Below are 16,348 nucleotides of genomic sequence, written 5' to 3'. Positions count from 1 at the left end.
AAGTATGTCTGGGCAATTAAATTACAACCCAAGTATGTCTGGGTAATTAAATTACAGCCCAAATATGTCTGGGTAATTAAATTACAAGCCAAGTATGTTGGGGCAATTAAATGACAAACTAAGTATGTCTGGGCAATTAAATTACAAACCAAATAGGTCTGGGTAATTAAATTACAACCCAAGTATGTCTGGGTAATTAAATTACAAACCAAGTATGTCTGGGTAATTCAATTACAAACCAAGTATGTCTGGGTAATTAAATTACAAACCAAGAGAGAACTTGGTATGTCTGGGTAATTAATTGCACTCACAGAGTCATCTGTACCCAACCATAAAACCACCTGACAGCACCAACTCAACTCTTGGTTTCTGCACACACACACACACACACACACACACACACACACACACACACACACACACACACACACACACACACACACACACACACACACACACACACACATACACACATGATTTTACCTCTCTCTGTAGGTCATGATATTACCTCTCTCTGTAGGTCATGATATTACCTCTCTCTCTCTGTAGGACATGATATTACCCCTCTCTCTCTGTAGGTCATGATATTACCTCTCTCTCTCTCTGTAGGATATGATATTACATCTCTCTCTCTGTAGGTCATGATATTACCTCTCTCTCTCTGTAGGTCATGATATTACCTCTCTCTCTGTAGGTCATGATATTACCTCTCTCTGTAGGTCATGATATTACCTCTCTCTCTCTGTAGGTCATGATATTACCTCTCTCTGTAGGTCATGATATTACCTCTCTCTCTCTGTAGGTCATGATATTACCTCTCTCTCTCTGTAGGTCATGATATTACATCTCTCTCTGTAGGTCATGATATTACCTCTCTCTGTAGGTCATGATATTACCTCTCTCTCTCTGTAGGTCATGATATTACCAGCTCCTTGGAGCCAGCGAACATTGACACCAGTATCCTGGAGGACTACATCGGTAAGGAGGACGACAGCGCTGACATGTGAGTGACTCAGAGCGATAGCCGGATCAAATGACAGTAACGTGTTTCAGGTCGTCCCCTCCACGTGTCAGTCCGCTTTTCTTTTTCTTCAGTTTATTTTCTATTTCCCAGATCAGTTGTTGCTGTATTTTCTACCTTAAACCATAGGAGTTGTCTACAGCCCAAACAGATCTGGGATCAGTTTATAAATACGACCCAACAACAACTTTTTCTAACCAGGGTCATCTTCTTCTGGCACCAAACAGATAAAAAAAAACTACCTGGACTTTAAGAATGTGTTCTTCATTAACTGACTAACCTAGTTAAATAAAGGTTCAATTAATTAAAATAAATAAATAAACAACAACAAATTCATAGCATAACATTTCCAACAGAACTGATAATAACGAAACACAACTGTATCTTTTGTCTCTGTGTTTTTCCAGCTGTTTCTCTGAGGTCCACAGCGGTGCCCCAGGGGCTAACTCCTACTCGTTAACCCAGGCCGGAGTCTCCTCCGCTGGGAGTCTATTGTGTGGCGTGAGCTCCCCTATCTCCCTACGTCAAGGAAACCCTCAGCCCCACCAGACACCCTATCCCCCACCCCCTCCTCTGGGCCTGCTGAGACACAACAACTACCCTTGCCTGGGGCAACAGCACCACCAGCAGAACCAGAACCAGCAGCACCACATCAAGCCTGAACACAGAGGAAACTACGCACCTGGGTGAGTTGACTGGGTCAGGGAGGAGATGTGTAAGGGACTGGGTCAGGGAGGAGATGTGTAAAGGACTGGGTCAGGGAGGAGATGTGTAAGGGACTGGGTCAGGGAGGAGATGTGTAAGGGACTGGGTCAGAGAGGAGATGTGTAAGGGACTGGGAGGAGATGTGTAAGGGACTGGGTCAGGGAGGAGATGTGTAAGGGACTGGGTCAGGGAGGAGATGTGTAAGGGACTGGGTCAGAGAGGAGATGTGTAAAGGACTGGGTCAGGGAGGAGATGTGTAAGGGACTGGGTCAGAGAGGAGATGTGTAAGGGACTGGGTCAGGGAGGAGATGTGTAAGGGACTGGGTCAGAGAGGAGATGTGTAAAGGACTGGGTCAGGGAGGAGATGTGTAAAGGACTGGGTCAGAGAGGAGATGTGTAAGGGACTGGGTCAGGAGGAGATGTGTAAGGGACTGGGTCAGGGAGGAGATGTGTAAGGGACTGGGTCAGAGAGGAGATGTGTAAGGGACTGGGTCAGGGAGGAGATGTGTAAGGGTCAGGGAGGAGATGTGTGTAAGGGACTGGGTCAGGGAGGAGATGTGTAAAGGACTGGGTCAGAGAGGAGATGTGTGTAAGGGACTGGGTCAGGGAGGAGATGTGTAAAGGACTGGGTCAGGGAGGAGATGTGTAAGGGACTGGGTCAGGGAGGAGATGTGTAAGGGACTGGGTCAGGGAGGAGATGTGTAAAGGACTGGGTCAGAGAGGAGATGTGTAAGGGACTGGGTCAGGGAGGAGATGTGTAAGGGACTGGGTCAGGGAGGAGATGTGTAAGGGACTGGGTCAGAGAGGAGATGTGTAAGGGACTGGGTCAGGGAGGAGATGTGTAAGGGTCAGGGAGGAGATGTGTGTAAGGGACTGGGTCAGGGAGGAGATGTGTAAAGGACTGGGTCAGGGAGGAGATGTGTAAGGGACTGGGTCAGGGAGGAGATGTGTAAGGGACTGGGTCAGGGAGGAGATGTGTAAGGGACTGGGTCAGGGAGGAGATGTGTAAAGGACTGGGTCAGGGAGGAGATGTGTAAGGGACTGGGTCAGGGAGGAGATGTGTAAGGGACTGGGTCAGGGAGGAGATGTGTAAGGGACTGGGTCAGGGAGGAGATGTGTAAGGGACTGGGTCAGGGAGGAGATGTGTAAAGGACTGGGTCAGGGAGGAGATGTGTAAGGGTCAGGGAGGAGATGTGTAAAGGACTGGGTCAGGGTCGAGATGTGTAAGGGACTGGGTCAGGGAGGAGATGTGTAGTTTTCATTTACGTCTTGTTGAGTTGTCAACTGACGTGAAGTCAACGTGAAATCAACAACAACAATAAAATGTCAACATGTCATTGGATTTAGGTTTAATTTTTTCCACGTTGATTCAACGTGGAGGGGGAGGATGGTGAGGGGGAGGGGGGCTGAGGGGGGGGGGGGGTAATTTCTACAATGACGATTCCTTCATCACACAGTGAAACCAGACTGACACCAGAGTTCAGTTCCGTTTTTGTAATCAGTGCTTGATTAACTCCACTAAACCAGCGAAGACCGGAGGGAGGGTGATATCAGAAACGAGTCATATTCCAGAAACCACACAGACAGGACAGACTCAATGGAAATAACTTGTAATCAGTCACAAACTAACTGGAGAACATATCACTGTTTTCTCCTCGTGAAAAAAAAACTGAACTATCATTTTAGAAGAAAAAACATGTAAAATCTTATCCAGAGACACAAGCAGCAATCCTTAGTTTAGTTTAAACAATAACCACGTGATTTCCTTAGTTTAGTTTAGTTTAGTTTAAACAATAACCACGTGATTTCCTTAGTTTAGTTTAGTTTAGTTTAAACAATAACCACGTGATTTCCTTAGTTTAGTTTAGTTTAGTTTAAACAATAACCACGTGATTTCCTTAGTTTAGTTTAGTTTAGTTTAAACAATAACCACGTGATTTCCTTAGTTTAGTTTAGTTTAGTTTAAACAATAACCACGTGATTTCCTTAGTTTAGTTTAGTTTAGTTTAAACAATAACCACGTGATTTCCTTAGTTTAGTTTAGTTTAGTTTAAACAATAACCACGTGATTTCCTTAGTTTAGTTTAGTTTAGTTTAAACAATAACCACGTGATTTCCTTAGTTTAGTTTAGTTTAAACAATAACCACGTGATTTCCTTAGTTTAGTTTAGTTTAGTTTAAACAATAACCACGTGATTTCCTTAGTTTAGTTTAGTTTAGTTTAAACAATAACCACGTGATTTCCTTAGTTTAGTTTAGTTTTCCTTAGTTTAAACAATAACCACGTGATTTCCTTAGTTTAGTTTAGTTTTCCTTAGTTTAAACAATAACCACGTGATTTCCTTAGTTTAGTTTAGTTTAGTTTAGTTTAAACAATAACCACGTGATTTCACCGGCCGCTGTTTCTGTTAAAAACACACAAAAAAGCTGATGGGGGAAATGAGAAATGTCTCAAATTCAAGTATAGATGCAAAGCTTGACCATCCGTGATATCAGCATTATAGTTTTAAACCATGAGCTGTATAGTGTTTATTTACATTGACTTTGTTTACAAACATTGGAGTAAAACAAGTTTATATTCTGGGTTCTGATGGGGGTACGACAGTTGAACTAAACTCATGAGGCATTTATAAGTTATATTCTTCAACAATCAATAGGTACATATCATTAATTTATAAGTACAAACAAATGGATGAAGCCACCTCAGATTGCCCCTTAAAGGGAAATTCCACTCAAAAGCTATCTTGTGAATGTCTATTTCATTCGTCCACTGTTTGGACTCAAGTATTCAAGATCTAGAACTTTCTAACAGCAGAACGTGTCACCGTACGATGCGCTTCGTACAGCGCTGTGACCCTTTCTGTATTTTAGAAAGTTCTAGATCTTGAAAAGTTATAGTAGATTAAGTGTTTCCTCAATAAAGCAAGCTATCAACAAAGTGTGTGCTTTATCCCAACCTTGTGAATATTTCTGGATGTTCCAGGAGCCTCCCAGAGTCCCCCCCAGACTCCAGTTCTGAGCCGTACTCCCCTCAGCAGGTCAATGGTAAGCCTATCATTTCTTTATCTCTCTGAGCCCTCTTTTCCCTGACCTGCCTCGACTCCTCTCCTATCATTTCTTTATCTCTCTCCTCTCTCCCCTGCTCTCTCTCTCTCTCTCTCTCTCTCTCTCTCTCACCTCGCGCCCCTGCCTCTCCTCTCTCTCGCCCCTGCCTCTCTCTCTCTCGCACCTGCCTCTCTCTCTCTCTCTCTCTCTCCCTGCCTCTCCTCTCTCTCTGCCTCTCTCTCTCTCTCTCGCCCCTGCCTCTCTCGCCCTCTCTCTCTCCTCTCTCTCCCTGCCCCTGCCTCTCCTCTCTCTCTCGCCCCTGCCGACCCTGCTCTCTATCATTTCTTTATCTCTCTCGCCCCTGCCTCGCCCCTGCCTCTCCTCTCTCTCTCCTCTCTCTCTCTCTCTCGCCCCTGCCTCTCCTCTCTCTCTCTCGCACCTGCCTCTCCTCTCTCTCTCTCGCACCTGCCTCTCCTCTCTCTCTCGCCCTCTCCTCTCTTTCTCTGCCTCTCTCTCTCTTGCACCTGCTCTCTCCTCTCACCTGCCTCTCCTCTCTCTCTCTCGTTTCCTCTCCTCTCTCCCTGTCTCTCCTCTCTCTCTCGCACCTGCCTCTCTCTCTCTCTCTCTCTCTCTCGCACCTGCCTCTCCCCTCTCTTTCCCTGCCCTCTCTCTCTCGCCCCTCTCCTCTCTCTCTCGCACCTGCCTCTCCTCTCTCTCTCCCCTGCCTCTCCCTCTCTCCTCGCCTCTCGCTCTCCCCTTTCTCTCGCACCTGCCCTCTCTCTCGCCCCTGCCTCTCCTCTCTCTCTCGCGCCCCCTGCCTCTCCGCCCCTGCCTGCCTCCTCTCTCTCTCTCGCCCCTGTCTCTCTCTCTCTCGCGCCCTGCCTCTCTCTCTCTCTCGACCCTGCCTATCATTTCTTTATCTCTCTCGCCCCTGCCTCTCCTCTCTCTCTCTCTCTCTCTCGCCCCTGCCTCTCCTCTCTCTCCCCTGCCTCTCGCCCCTCTCTCTCTCTTGCACCTGCCGCACCTCTCTCTCTCTCTCTCGCCCCTGCCTCTCTCTCTCTCTCTCCTCTCTCTCGCCCCTGCCTCTCTCTCTCTCCCTCGCCCCTGCCTCTCCCTCTGTCTCTCCTCTTGCACCTGCCTCTCCTCCTCTCTCGCCCCTGCCTCTCCTCTCTCTCTCTCTCGACCCTGCCTATCATTTCTTTATCCTCTGCCTCTCCTCTCTCTCTCTCCCACCTCCTCTCTCTCTCGTGCCTCTGCCTCTCCTCTCTCTCTCGCCCTCTCTCTCTCTCTCTTTCTCCCCTGCCTCTCCTCTCTCTCCTCTCTCTCTCTCTCTTGCACCTGCCTCTTGCACCTGCCTCTCTCTCTCTCTCGCCCCTGCCTCTCCTCTCTCTCTCTCGCCCCTGCCTCTCCTCTCTCTCTCTTGCACCTGCCCCTCGCCCCCTGTCTCTCCTCTCTCTCTCTCTCTCTCTCTCGCCCCTGCCTCTCCTCTCTCTCTCGCCCTGCCTCTCCCTCTCTCTCTCACACCTCTCTCCTCTCTCTCTCTCGCCCCTGCCTCTCTCTCTCTCTCGCCCCTGCCTCTCCTCTCTCTCTCTCGCACCTGCCTCTCTCTCTCTCGCACCTCTCTCTCTCTCTCTCTCTCCTGCACCCTCTCCTCTCTCTCTCTTGCACCTGCCTCTCCCCTCTCTCTCTTGCCCCTGCCTCTCTCTCTCTCTCTCACCTGCCTCTCCTCTCCTGCCTCTCCTCTCTCTTCTCTCGCACCTGTCTCTCCTCCTCTCACGCCCCTGCCTCTCCTCTCTCTCTCTGCCTCTCCTCTCTTTCTCTCTCGCCCCTGCCTCCTCTCTCTCTCTCGCCCCTGCCTCTCCTCTCTCTCTCTCGCCCCTGCCTCTCCTCTCTCTCGCCCCTGCCTCTCCTCTCTCTCTCGCCCCTGCCTCTCCTCTCTCTCTCTCGCCCTGCCTCTCCTCTCTCTCTCGCGCCCCTGCCTCTCCTCTCTCTCCCCTGCCTCTGCCTCTCTCTCTCTCTCGCACCCCTGCCTCTCCTCTCTCTCTCTCGCCCCTGCCTCTCCTCTCTCTCTCTCGCACCTGCCTCTCCTCTCTCTCTCTCTCGCCCCTGCCTCTCTCTCTCTCTCTCGCCCCTCCTCCCTCCTCTCCCTCTCTCTCTCTCTCTCGCCCCTGCCTCTCCTCTCTCTCTCGCCCCTGCCTCTCTCTCTCTGCCTCTCACCCCTGCCTCTCCTCTCTCTCTCTCGCCTCTCCTCTCTTTCTCTCCCCTGTCTCTCTCTCTCTCTCTCTCTCTGCACCTGCCTCTCCTCTCTCTCTCTCTCGCCCCTGCCTCTCCTCTCTCTCTCACCCCTGCCTCTCCTCTCTCTCTCTCGCCCCTGTCTCTCCTCTCTCTCTCACGCCCCTGCCTCTCCTCTCTATCTCGCACCTGCCTCTCCTCTCTTTCTCTCGCACCTGCCTCTCCTCTCTCTCTCTCTGCCCCTCACCCCCTCTCTCCTCTCTCTCTCTGCCTCTCCTCTCTCTCTCACCTGCCTCTCTCTCTCTCTCTCTCGCCCCTGCCTCTCTCTCTCTCTCTCGCACCTGCCTCTCCTCTCTCTCTCGCCCTGCCTGCACCTCTCTCTCTCTCTCTCTCGCCCCTGTCTCTCTCTCTCTCTCGCACCTGCCCCTGCCCCTGCCTCTCCTCTCTATCTCGCACCTGCCTCTCCTCTCTTTCTCTCGCACCTGCCTCTCCTCTCTCTCTCTCGCCCCTGTCTCTCCTCTCTCTCTCGCACCTGCCTCCTCTCTCTCTCGCCCCTGCCTCTCCTCTCTCTCTCCCCTGCCTCTCCTCTCTCTCTCTCGCCCCTGTCTCTCTCTCTCTCGCCCCGCCCCTGCTCTCTCGCCCTGCCTCTCTCTCTCTCTCTGCCCCTGCCTCTCCTCTCTCTCTCTCTCTCACCCCTGCCTCTCCTCTCTCTCTCTCTCGCCCCTGCCTCTCCTCCCCTGCCCCTGCCTCTCTCTCTCTCTCTCGCGCCCCTGCCTCTCCTCTCTATCTCGCACCTGCCCCTGCCTCTCCCTCTCTCTCTCGCCCCTGTCTCTCCTCTCTCTCTCGCACCTGACCCTGCCTCTCCTCTCTCTCTACCCCTGCCTCTCCTCTCTCTCTCTCGCCCCTGTCTCTCATTTCGCGCCCCTTTCCTCTCTCTCGCCCCTGCGACCCTGCCTCTCCTCTCTCTCTCACCCCTGCCTCTCCTCTCTCTCTCGTGCCTCTGCCTCTCCTCTCTCTCTCGCCCCTGCCTCTCCTCTCTCTTTCTCACACCTGCCTCTCCTCTCTCTCTCTCGCCCCTGCCTCTCCTCTCTCTCTCTCGCCCCACCTGCACCTGCCTCCTCTCTCTCTCTCGCCCCTGCCTCTCTCGCCCCTGCCTCTCTCTCTCTCTCTCGCACCCCTGTCCTCTCTCTCTCTCGCCCCCTCTCTCCTCTCTTGCACCTGCCTCTCTCTCTCTCTCTCTCGCCCCTGCCTCTCTCTCTCTCTCTCTCGCCCCTGCCTCTCCTCTCTTTCTCCCCTGCCTCTGCCCCTCTCTCTCTCTCTGCACCTGCCTGCCTCTCCTCTCTCTCTCTTGCCCCCTGTCTCTCTCTCTCTCTCGCCCCTGCCTCTCCTCTCTCTCTCACCCCTGCCTCTCCTCTCTCTCTCTCGCCCCTGCCTCTCCTCTCTCTCTCTCGCACCTGCCTCTCCTCTCTTTCTCTCCCCTGCCTCTCCTCTCTCTCTCTCGCCCCTGTCTCTCTCTCTCTCTCGCACCTGCCTCGCCCCTGCCTCTCTCTCTCTCTCTCACACCTGCCTCTCCCTCTCTCTCTCTCGCCCCTGCCTCTCCTCTCTCCTCTGCCCTGCCTCTCCTCTCTCTCTCGCCCCTGCCTCTCCTCTCTCTCTCTTGCCCCTGCCTCTCCTCTCTCTCTCTCTCGCCCCTGCCTCTCCTCTCTCTCTCTCGCACCTGCCTCTCCTCTCTCTCTCTCGCCCCTGCCTCTCCTCTCTCTCTCTCTGCCTCTCCTCTCTCTCTCGCACCTGCCTCTCCTCTCTCTCTCTCGCCCCTGTCTCTCGCACCTGCCTCTCTCTTTCTCGCCCCCTGCCTCTCCTCTCTCTCCCTGTCTCTCCTCTCTCTCTCTCGCACCTGCCTCTCCTCTCTTTCTCTCGCACCTGCGCCCCTGCTCTCTCCTCTCTCTCTCTTGCACCTGCTCTCTCTTCTCTCTCTCTCACACCTGCTCTCTCGCCCCTGTCTCTCTCTCTCTTGCACCTGCCTCTCGCACCCTCTCCTCTCTCTCGCCCCTGTCTCTCTCCTCTCTCTCTCACCCCTGTCTCTCCTCTCTCGCCCCTCTCTCCCCTGTCTCTCCTCCTCTCTCTCTCTCTCGCGCCCCTGCCTCTCTCTCTCTCTCTCGCCCCCTGTCTTTGCCTCTCCTCTCTCTCTCGCACCTGCCTCTCCCTCTCCTCTCGCCCCTGTCTCTCCTCTCTCTCTCACCTGCCTCTCCTCTCTCTCTCTCGCCCCCCCTGTCTCTCGCCCCTGCCTCTCCTCTCTCTCTCTCACCCCTGCCTCTCTTCTCTCTCTCTCGCACACCTGTCTCTCCTCTCTCTCTCTCACCCCCTGCCTCTCCTCCCCTCTGCCTCTGCCTCTCTCTCTCTCTCTCGCCCCTGCACCTGCCTCTCCTCTCTCTCTCTCTCTCTCGCCCCTGCCTCTCCTCTCTCTCTCTTGCACCTGCCTCGCCCCTGCCTCTCTCTCTCTCTGCACCACCTGTCCTCTCTCTCTCGCCCCCTGTCTCTCTCTCTCGCACCTGCCTCTCCTCTCTCTCTCTCTCGCCCCTGCCTCTCCTCTCTCTCTCTCGCACCTGCCTCTCCTCTCTTTCTCTCACACCTGCCTCTCCTCTCTCTCTCTCGCACCTGCCTCTCCTCTCTCTCTCTCGCCCCTGCCTCTCTCTCCTCTCTCTCTTTCTCGCCCCTGTCTCTCCTCTCTCTCTCTCGCACCTGCCTCTCCTCTCTCTCTCTTGCACCTGCCTCTCTTCTCTCTCTCTCACACCTGCCTCTCCTCTCTCTCTCTTGCACCTGCCTCTCCTCTCTCTCTCTCACACCTGCCTCTCCTCTCTCTCTCTTGCACCTGCCTCTCCTCTCTCTCTCTCACACCTGCCTCTCCTCTCTCTCTCTTGCACCTGCCTCTCCTCTCTCTCTCTCGCACCCCTGTCTCTCCTCTCTCTCTCGCCCCTGCCTTTCTCTCTCTCTCTCACCTGCACCCCTGCACCTGCCTCTCCTCTCTCTCTCTCACACCTGCCTCTCCTCTCTCCCTGCCTTTCTCTCTCTCTCTCACACCTGCCTCTCCTCTCTCCCTGCACCTGCCTCTCTCTCTCTCTCTCTGTCTCTCCTCTCTCTCTCGCCCCCTGTCTCTCCTCTCTCTCTCGCCCCTGCCTTTCTATCTCTCTCTCACCCCTGTCTCTCCTCTCTCTCTCTCACCCCTGCCTTTCTCCTGCCTCGAACACAAAATAGACAAGAACAGAAAAAAAGACTGCCAAAATGTGTCAATTAATAGAGAGAGAGAGAGAGAACTAGAGCGAAAACAAGAGAAACAGAAATGTTTGGTGACTCTAGACTCAGTCAGACAGGTAGTTAGTTAGTCAGAAAGTGTTTGGTGACTCAGTCAGACAGGGAGTTAGTTAGTCAGGAAGTGTTTGGTGACTCTAGACTCAGTCAGACAGGGAGTTAGTTAGTCAGGAAGTGTTTGGTGACTCTAGACTCAGTCAGACAGGGAGTTAGTCAGGAAGTGTTTGGTGACTCAGTCAGACAGGGAGTTAGTTAGTCAGGAAGTGTTTGGTGACTCAGTCAGACAGGGAGTTAGTTAGTCAGGAAGTGTTTGGTGACTCAGTCAGACAGGGAGTTAGTTAGTCAGGAAGTGTTTGATGACTCAGTCAGACAGGGAGTTAGTTAGTCAGGAAGTGTTTGGTGACTCTAGACTCAGTCAGACAAGGAGTTAGTTAGTCAGGAAGTGTTTGGTGACTCAGTCAGACAGGTAGTTAGTTAGTCAGAAAGTGTTTGGTGACTCTAGACTCATCAGACAGGGAGTTAGTCAGGAAGTGTTTGGTGACTCAGTCAGACAGGGAGTTAGTTAGTCAGGAAGTGTTTGGTGACTCAGTCAGACAGGGAGTTAGTTAGTCAGGAAGTGTTTGGTGACTCAGTCAGACAGGGAGTTAGTTAGTCAGGAAGTGTTTGGTGACTCAGTCAGACAGGGAGTTAGTTAGTCAGGAAGTGTTTGGTGACTCTAGACTCAGTCAGACAGGAAGTTAGTTAGTCAGGAAGTGTTTGGTGACTCAGTCAGACAGGGAGTTAGTTAGTCAGGAAGTGTTTGGTGACTCAGTCAGACAGGGAGTTAGTTAGTCAGGAAGTGTTTGGTAACTCAGTCAGACAGGGAGTTAGTCAGGAAGTGTTTGGTGACTCAGTCAGACAGGTAGTTAGTTAGTCAGAAAGTGTTTGGTGACTCTAGACTCATCAGACAGGGAGTTAGTTAGTCAGGAAGTGTTTGGTGACTCAGTCAGACAGGGAGTTAGTTAGTCAGGAAGTGTTTGGTGACTCAGTCAGACAGGGAGTTAGTTAGTCAGGAAGTGTTTGGTGACTCAGTCAGACAGGGAGTTAGTTAGTCAGGAAGTGTTTGGTGACTCAGTCAGACAGGGAGTTAGTTAGTCAGGAAGTGTTTGGTGACTCTAGACTCAGTCAGACAGGAAGTTAGTTAGTCAGGAAGTGTTTGGTGACTCAGTCAGACAGGGAGTTAGTTAGTCAGGAAGTGTTTGGTGACTCTAGACTCATCAGACAGGGAGTTAGTTATTCAGGAAGTGTTTGGTGACTCAGTCAGACAGGGAGTTAGTTAGTCAGGAAGTGTTTGGTGACTCAGTCAGACAGGGAGTTAGTTTGTCAGGAAGTGTTTGGTGACTCAGTCAGACAGGGAGTTAGTTAGTCAGGAAGTGTTTGGTGACTCAGTCAGACAGGGAGTTAGTTAGTCAGGAAGTGTTTGGTGACTCAGTCAGACAGGGAGTTAGTTAGTCAGGAAGTGTTTGGTGACTCAGTCAGACAGGGAGTTAGTTAGTCAGGAAGTGTTTGGTGACTCAGTCAGACAGGGAGTTAGTTAGTCAGGAAGTGTTTGGTGACTCAGTCAGAGAGGGAGTTAGTTAGTCAGGAAGTGTTTGGTGACTCAGTCAGACAGGGAGTCAGTTAGTCAGGAAGTGTTTGGTGACTCAGTCAGACAGGGAGTTAGTTAGTCAGGAAGTGTTTGGTGACTCAGTCAGACAGGGAGTTAGTTAGTCAGGAAGTGTTTGGTGACTCAGTCAGACAGGGAGTTAGTTAGTCAGGAAGTGTTTGGTGACTCTAGACTCATCGGAGGACTACTATGAGTCAGTTCAGTGGTAAAACAGGGAGTGGAGCCGGAGAGATAGACTGATGAATCAGTATCTCTACACAGGTAGGTGTATAGTATATACTTACCGACGGAAATACTGTCCCAAATGGCGCCCTATTCTCTATAAAGTGCACTACTTTTGAACAGGGCCACTGGGGACCATAGGGCTCTGTTTGAAATTAGTGCACTATAGTAGGGAATAGGGCACCATTTGGGACAGTGCATAGTTGTGCAGTATGTCTCTCCACAGGTAAAATAGGTGTGTTGTAGATTCATATGGTCGTCTCTCTCTGCCGTGCTTCTGTTCAGATCAATAGATGTTACTGATCTCTTCTGGTCATTTAAATGGAACAAGAGTTAGACTAAATTTAGTTAATAAGTTGGTGTAAATCAATACATTTCTCACTGAAATTCTAGGTATATTTCTGAATTCCAATACACGTTGTAGTAGGCTATACAAACTCACAATGTAGCCTGCTTACGTCAACACAATGTACTCACGTCCACCTGTGTTGGTCTTTCCCATCAGTGAGAAGGTGCGGGAAGGTCTTATCTGATTGGCTGAGCTCCAGGAAGGAACAATGGAAAGTACCATTAGCCTAAGGTGGAGGGAACCTGGACTGATTACACACTAGATGAGGAATTAAATATAATATGACAATATTGGATATAGATCTTAGTGATGGGAACGTTGACCAGGTGGGAACGTTGACCAGATTTGAAGGTTGACCAGATGGGCACGTTGACCAGATGGGAACGTTGACCAGATGGGAAGGTTGGCCAGATGGGAAGGTTGACCAGATGGGAAGGTTGGCCAGATGGGAAGGTTGACCAGATGGGAAGGTTGACCAGATGGGAAGGTTGACCAGATTTGAAGGTTGACCAGATTTGAAGGTTGATCCCTGTCTTCATCCCTGTCTTCCTCCCTGTCTTCCTCCCTCTCTTCCTCCCTGTCTTCCTCCCTGTCTTTCTCCCTCTCTTCCTCCCTGTCTTCCTGTCTTCCTCCCTGTCTTCCTCCCTGTCTTCATCCCTGTCTTCCTCCCTGTCTTCCTGTCTTCATCCCTGTCTTCCTCCCTGTCTTCCTCCCTGTCTTCCTCCCTGTCTTCCTCCCTGTCTTCATCCCTGTCTTCCTCCCTGTCTTCCTCCCTGTCTTCCTGTCTTCCTCCCTGTCTTCCTCCCTGTCTTCCTCCCTGTCTTCCTCCCTGTCTTCCTGTCTTCCTCCCTGTCTTCCTCCCTGTCTTCATCCCTGTCTTCCTCCCTGTCTTCCTGTCTTCCTCCCTGTCTTCCTCCCTGTCTTCCTCCCTGTCTTCATCCCTGTCTTCCTCCCTGTTTTCCTCCCTGTCTTCCTGTCTTCCTCCCTGTCTTCCAGACACTCATATGCTGAGGACCATGACACCAGAGAACATGTGTCACATGACCCCGCCACCTCTACCCCCACATGGCCACGGCTATCCCAACATGCACCGGGACATGTACCTGAAGGCCGAGCCAATGATCTCACAGTACCCTGTTGGCCCCGCCTCCAGTGGGAGTGGACAAGACCTGCAACAGACTCAGCTGATGCATCAACTCCTTCAACAGCAGGAGTGAGTGATCGATCAACAATCAATCAATCAATCAATCAATCAGCCAATCACTTACTACTGCAGCACTCACAGCAGGGCCAGCTGTGAGAGATGGGTGTAGGAGAGAGGGAGGGAGAGATGGATGAGAGAGGGATGGAAGGATGGTAAGAGAGAGAGAAGAGGGAGGAGAGAAAGCTGTTTGATAAGGGAGGAGAGGGGTGACACCAGGAACTGCAGCACACAGCAGGGCCAGGAGTGAAGGAGGGAGGGAGAAGGGAGTGTAGAGGGAGGGAGGAGGGCAGAGGGAGGGAGGAAGGGAGTGTAGAGGGAGGGAGAAGGGAGTGTAGAGGGAGAGAGGAAGGGAGGGCAGAGGGAGGGAGGAGGGCAGAGGGAGGGAGGAAGGGAGTGTAGAGGGAGGGAGGGAGTGTAGAGGGAGGGAGAAGGGAGTGTAGAGGGAGGGAGGAGGGCAGAGGGAGAGAGGAAGGGAGTGTAGAGGGAGGGAGGAGGGCAGAGGGAGGGAGGAAGGGAGTGTAGAGGGAGGGAGAAGGGAGTGTAGAGGGAGGGAGGAGGGCAGAGGGAGGGAGGAAGGGAGTGTAGAGGTAGGGAGGAGGGCAGAGGGAGGGAGGAAGGGAGTGTAGAGGGAGGGAGAAGGGAGTGTAGAGGGAGGGAGGAGGGCAGAGCGAGGGAGGAAGGGAGTGTAGAGGGAGGGAGGAGGGCAGAGGGAGAGAGGAAGGGAGGGCAGAGGGGAGGGAGGAGGGCAGAGGGAGGGAGGAAGGGAGGGCAGAGGGAGGGAGGAGGGCAGAGGGAGGGAGAAGGGAGTGTAGAGGGAGGGAGGAGGGCAGAGGGAGGGAGAAGGGAGTGTAGAGGGAGGGAGGAGGGCAGAGGGAGGGAGGGAGGAAGGGAGGGCAGGGGAGGGAGGAGGGCAGAGGGAGTGAGGAGGGCAGAGGGAGAGAGGAAGGGAGGGCAGGGGGAGGGAGGAGGGCAGAGGGAGGGAGGAAGGGAGGGCAGAGGGAGAGAGGAAGGGAGGGCAGGGGGAGGGAGGAGGGCAGAGGGAGAGAGGAAGGGAGGGAGGAAGGGAGGGAGGAGGGCAGAGGGAGGGAGGAAGGGAGGGAGGAAGTGAGGGAGGAGGGCAGAGGGAGGAAGGGAGGGAGGAGGGCAGAGGGAGGGAGGAAGGAAGGGAGAGCGAGGTTAGAGGAGGAGAGAAAGACAGATAACAAATCATATAATATATTATAACGGATCGATCACACATTTGTTTGTGTCCTCATTGTGTGTGTGTGTGTGTGTGTGTGTGTGTGTGTGTGTGTGTGTGTGTGTGTGTGTGTGTGTGTGTGTGTGTGTGTGTTTACAGTGGGATACCAGTCCACCAGACAAAGAAGAGAAAACCCTCTGACTCTCCAAACAGCCTCAACTCTCAGATCCTCACAGGTATCATCAAACAAGAGCCAGGTAGGCAGGCATATCTTTGTCTGTCTCTCTCTCTCTCTCTCTCTCTCTCTCTCTCTCTCTCTCCCTCACCCTCTCGCTCTGTCTGTCTGTTTCTCTCTCTCTCTCTCTCTCCCTCAGCCTCTCTGTCTGTCTGTCTCTCTGTCTGTCTGTCTCTCTCTCTCGCTCTCCCTTACCCTCTCTGTCTGTCTGTCTCTCTCTCTCGCTCTCCCTCACCCTCTCTGTCTGTCTGTCTCTCTCTCTCGCTCTCCCTTACCCTCTCTGTCTGTCTGTCTCTCTCTCTCGCTCTCCCTCACCCTCTCTCTCTGTCTGTCTGTCTGTCTGTCTGTCTGTCTGTCTGTCTGTCTGTCTGTCTGTCTGTCTGTCTGTCTGTCTGTCTGTCTGTCTGTCTGTTTGTCTGCCTCTCTCTCGCTCTCTCGCTCTCTCTCACACTCTCACCCTCTCACCCTCTCTCTCTCTGTCTGTCTGTCTGTCTGTCTGTCTGTCTGTCTGTCTGTCTGTCTGTCTGTCTGTCTGTCTGTCTGTCTGTCTGTCTGTCTGTCTGTCTGTCTGTCTGTCTGTCTGTCTGTCTGTCTGTCTGTCTCTCTCTCTCTCTCTCTCTCTCTCTCTCTCTCTCTCTCTCTCTCTCTTTCTTTCTTTCTGTCTTTTTTCTTTCTTTCCTTCTCTCTATTTCTCCATTACCTCATTCTTATATCTGGTCATACCCATTACCATTTACCAAAATTATCAGGTTTTCCAGAAATACTAGCTGGAGGATCCAACCTGAGAAAATGTACAACAACAAAAAAGGCATCAAAAATGTGTAGATTAAAATGTAATCTTGTGTTTCCCCCCTTACGCAGTAGACATTGTTTCTGGCCCAGGTTTAATGACGGATGCTGATAACTCCTACCTGGACCCCAACTACCAGTGTATAAAGTGGCAGCCGCACCAGCAGAACAAGTGGACGCCGTTGTACGACGTCAACTGCAAAGAGCTGTGAGTGTTTCTCTGTCACCTGAAATGACTGTTATAGAGGACATAGAACTGTGTTTCTCTGCCTCTATCACCTGAAATGACTGTTATAGAGGACATAGAACTGTGTTTCTCTGTCACCTGAAATGACTGTTATAGAGGACATAGAACTGTGTTTCTCTGTCACCTGAAATGACTGTTATAGAGGACATAGAACTGTGTTTCTCTGCC

General features: G+C 52.0%; 1 protein-coding gene across 5 annotated transcripts in view; it reads left to right on the top strand.

Annotated features, from left to right (window-relative positions):
* LOC115125487 (myelin regulatory factor) overlaps positions 1 to 16,348 on the top strand; it is a 129,016-nt gene that overhangs the window by 77,839 nt on the left and 34,829 nt on the right. For 2 of the 5 annotated variants that reach the window (XM_065002900.1, XM_065002899.1), the window contains exons 2-7: positions 913 to 1,003; positions 1,429 to 1,707; positions 4,710 to 4,771; positions 13,522 to 13,738; positions 15,069 to 15,166; positions 16,027 to 16,141. In XM_065002900.1, coding sequence (XP_064858972.1) covers positions 913 to 1,003; positions 1,429 to 1,707; positions 4,710 to 4,771; positions 13,522 to 13,738; positions 15,069 to 15,166; positions 16,027 to 16,141 — 862 coding nt within the window. Of the gene's footprint in view, positions 1 to 912; positions 1,004 to 1,428; positions 1,708 to 4,709; positions 4,772 to 13,521; positions 13,739 to 15,068; positions 15,167 to 16,005; positions 16,142 to 16,348 lie in introns of all 5 variants that reach the window. The other 3 variants (XM_065002897.1, XM_065002896.1, XM_065002898.1) reach the window with 2 other exon arrangements.

Source organism: Oncorhynchus nerka, linkage group LG17 (genome assembly GCF_034236695.1).
Source record: "Oncorhynchus nerka isolate Pitt River linkage group LG17, Oner_Uvic_2.0, whole genome shotgun sequence".
In the NCBI taxonomy this organism is placed as follows: Eukaryota; Metazoa; Chordata; class Actinopteri; order Salmoniformes; family Salmonidae; genus Oncorhynchus; species Oncorhynchus nerka.
The sequence above is the reverse complement of the archived record's forward strand: the minus strand, read 5'-3'. Positions and strand labels throughout refer to the sequence as shown.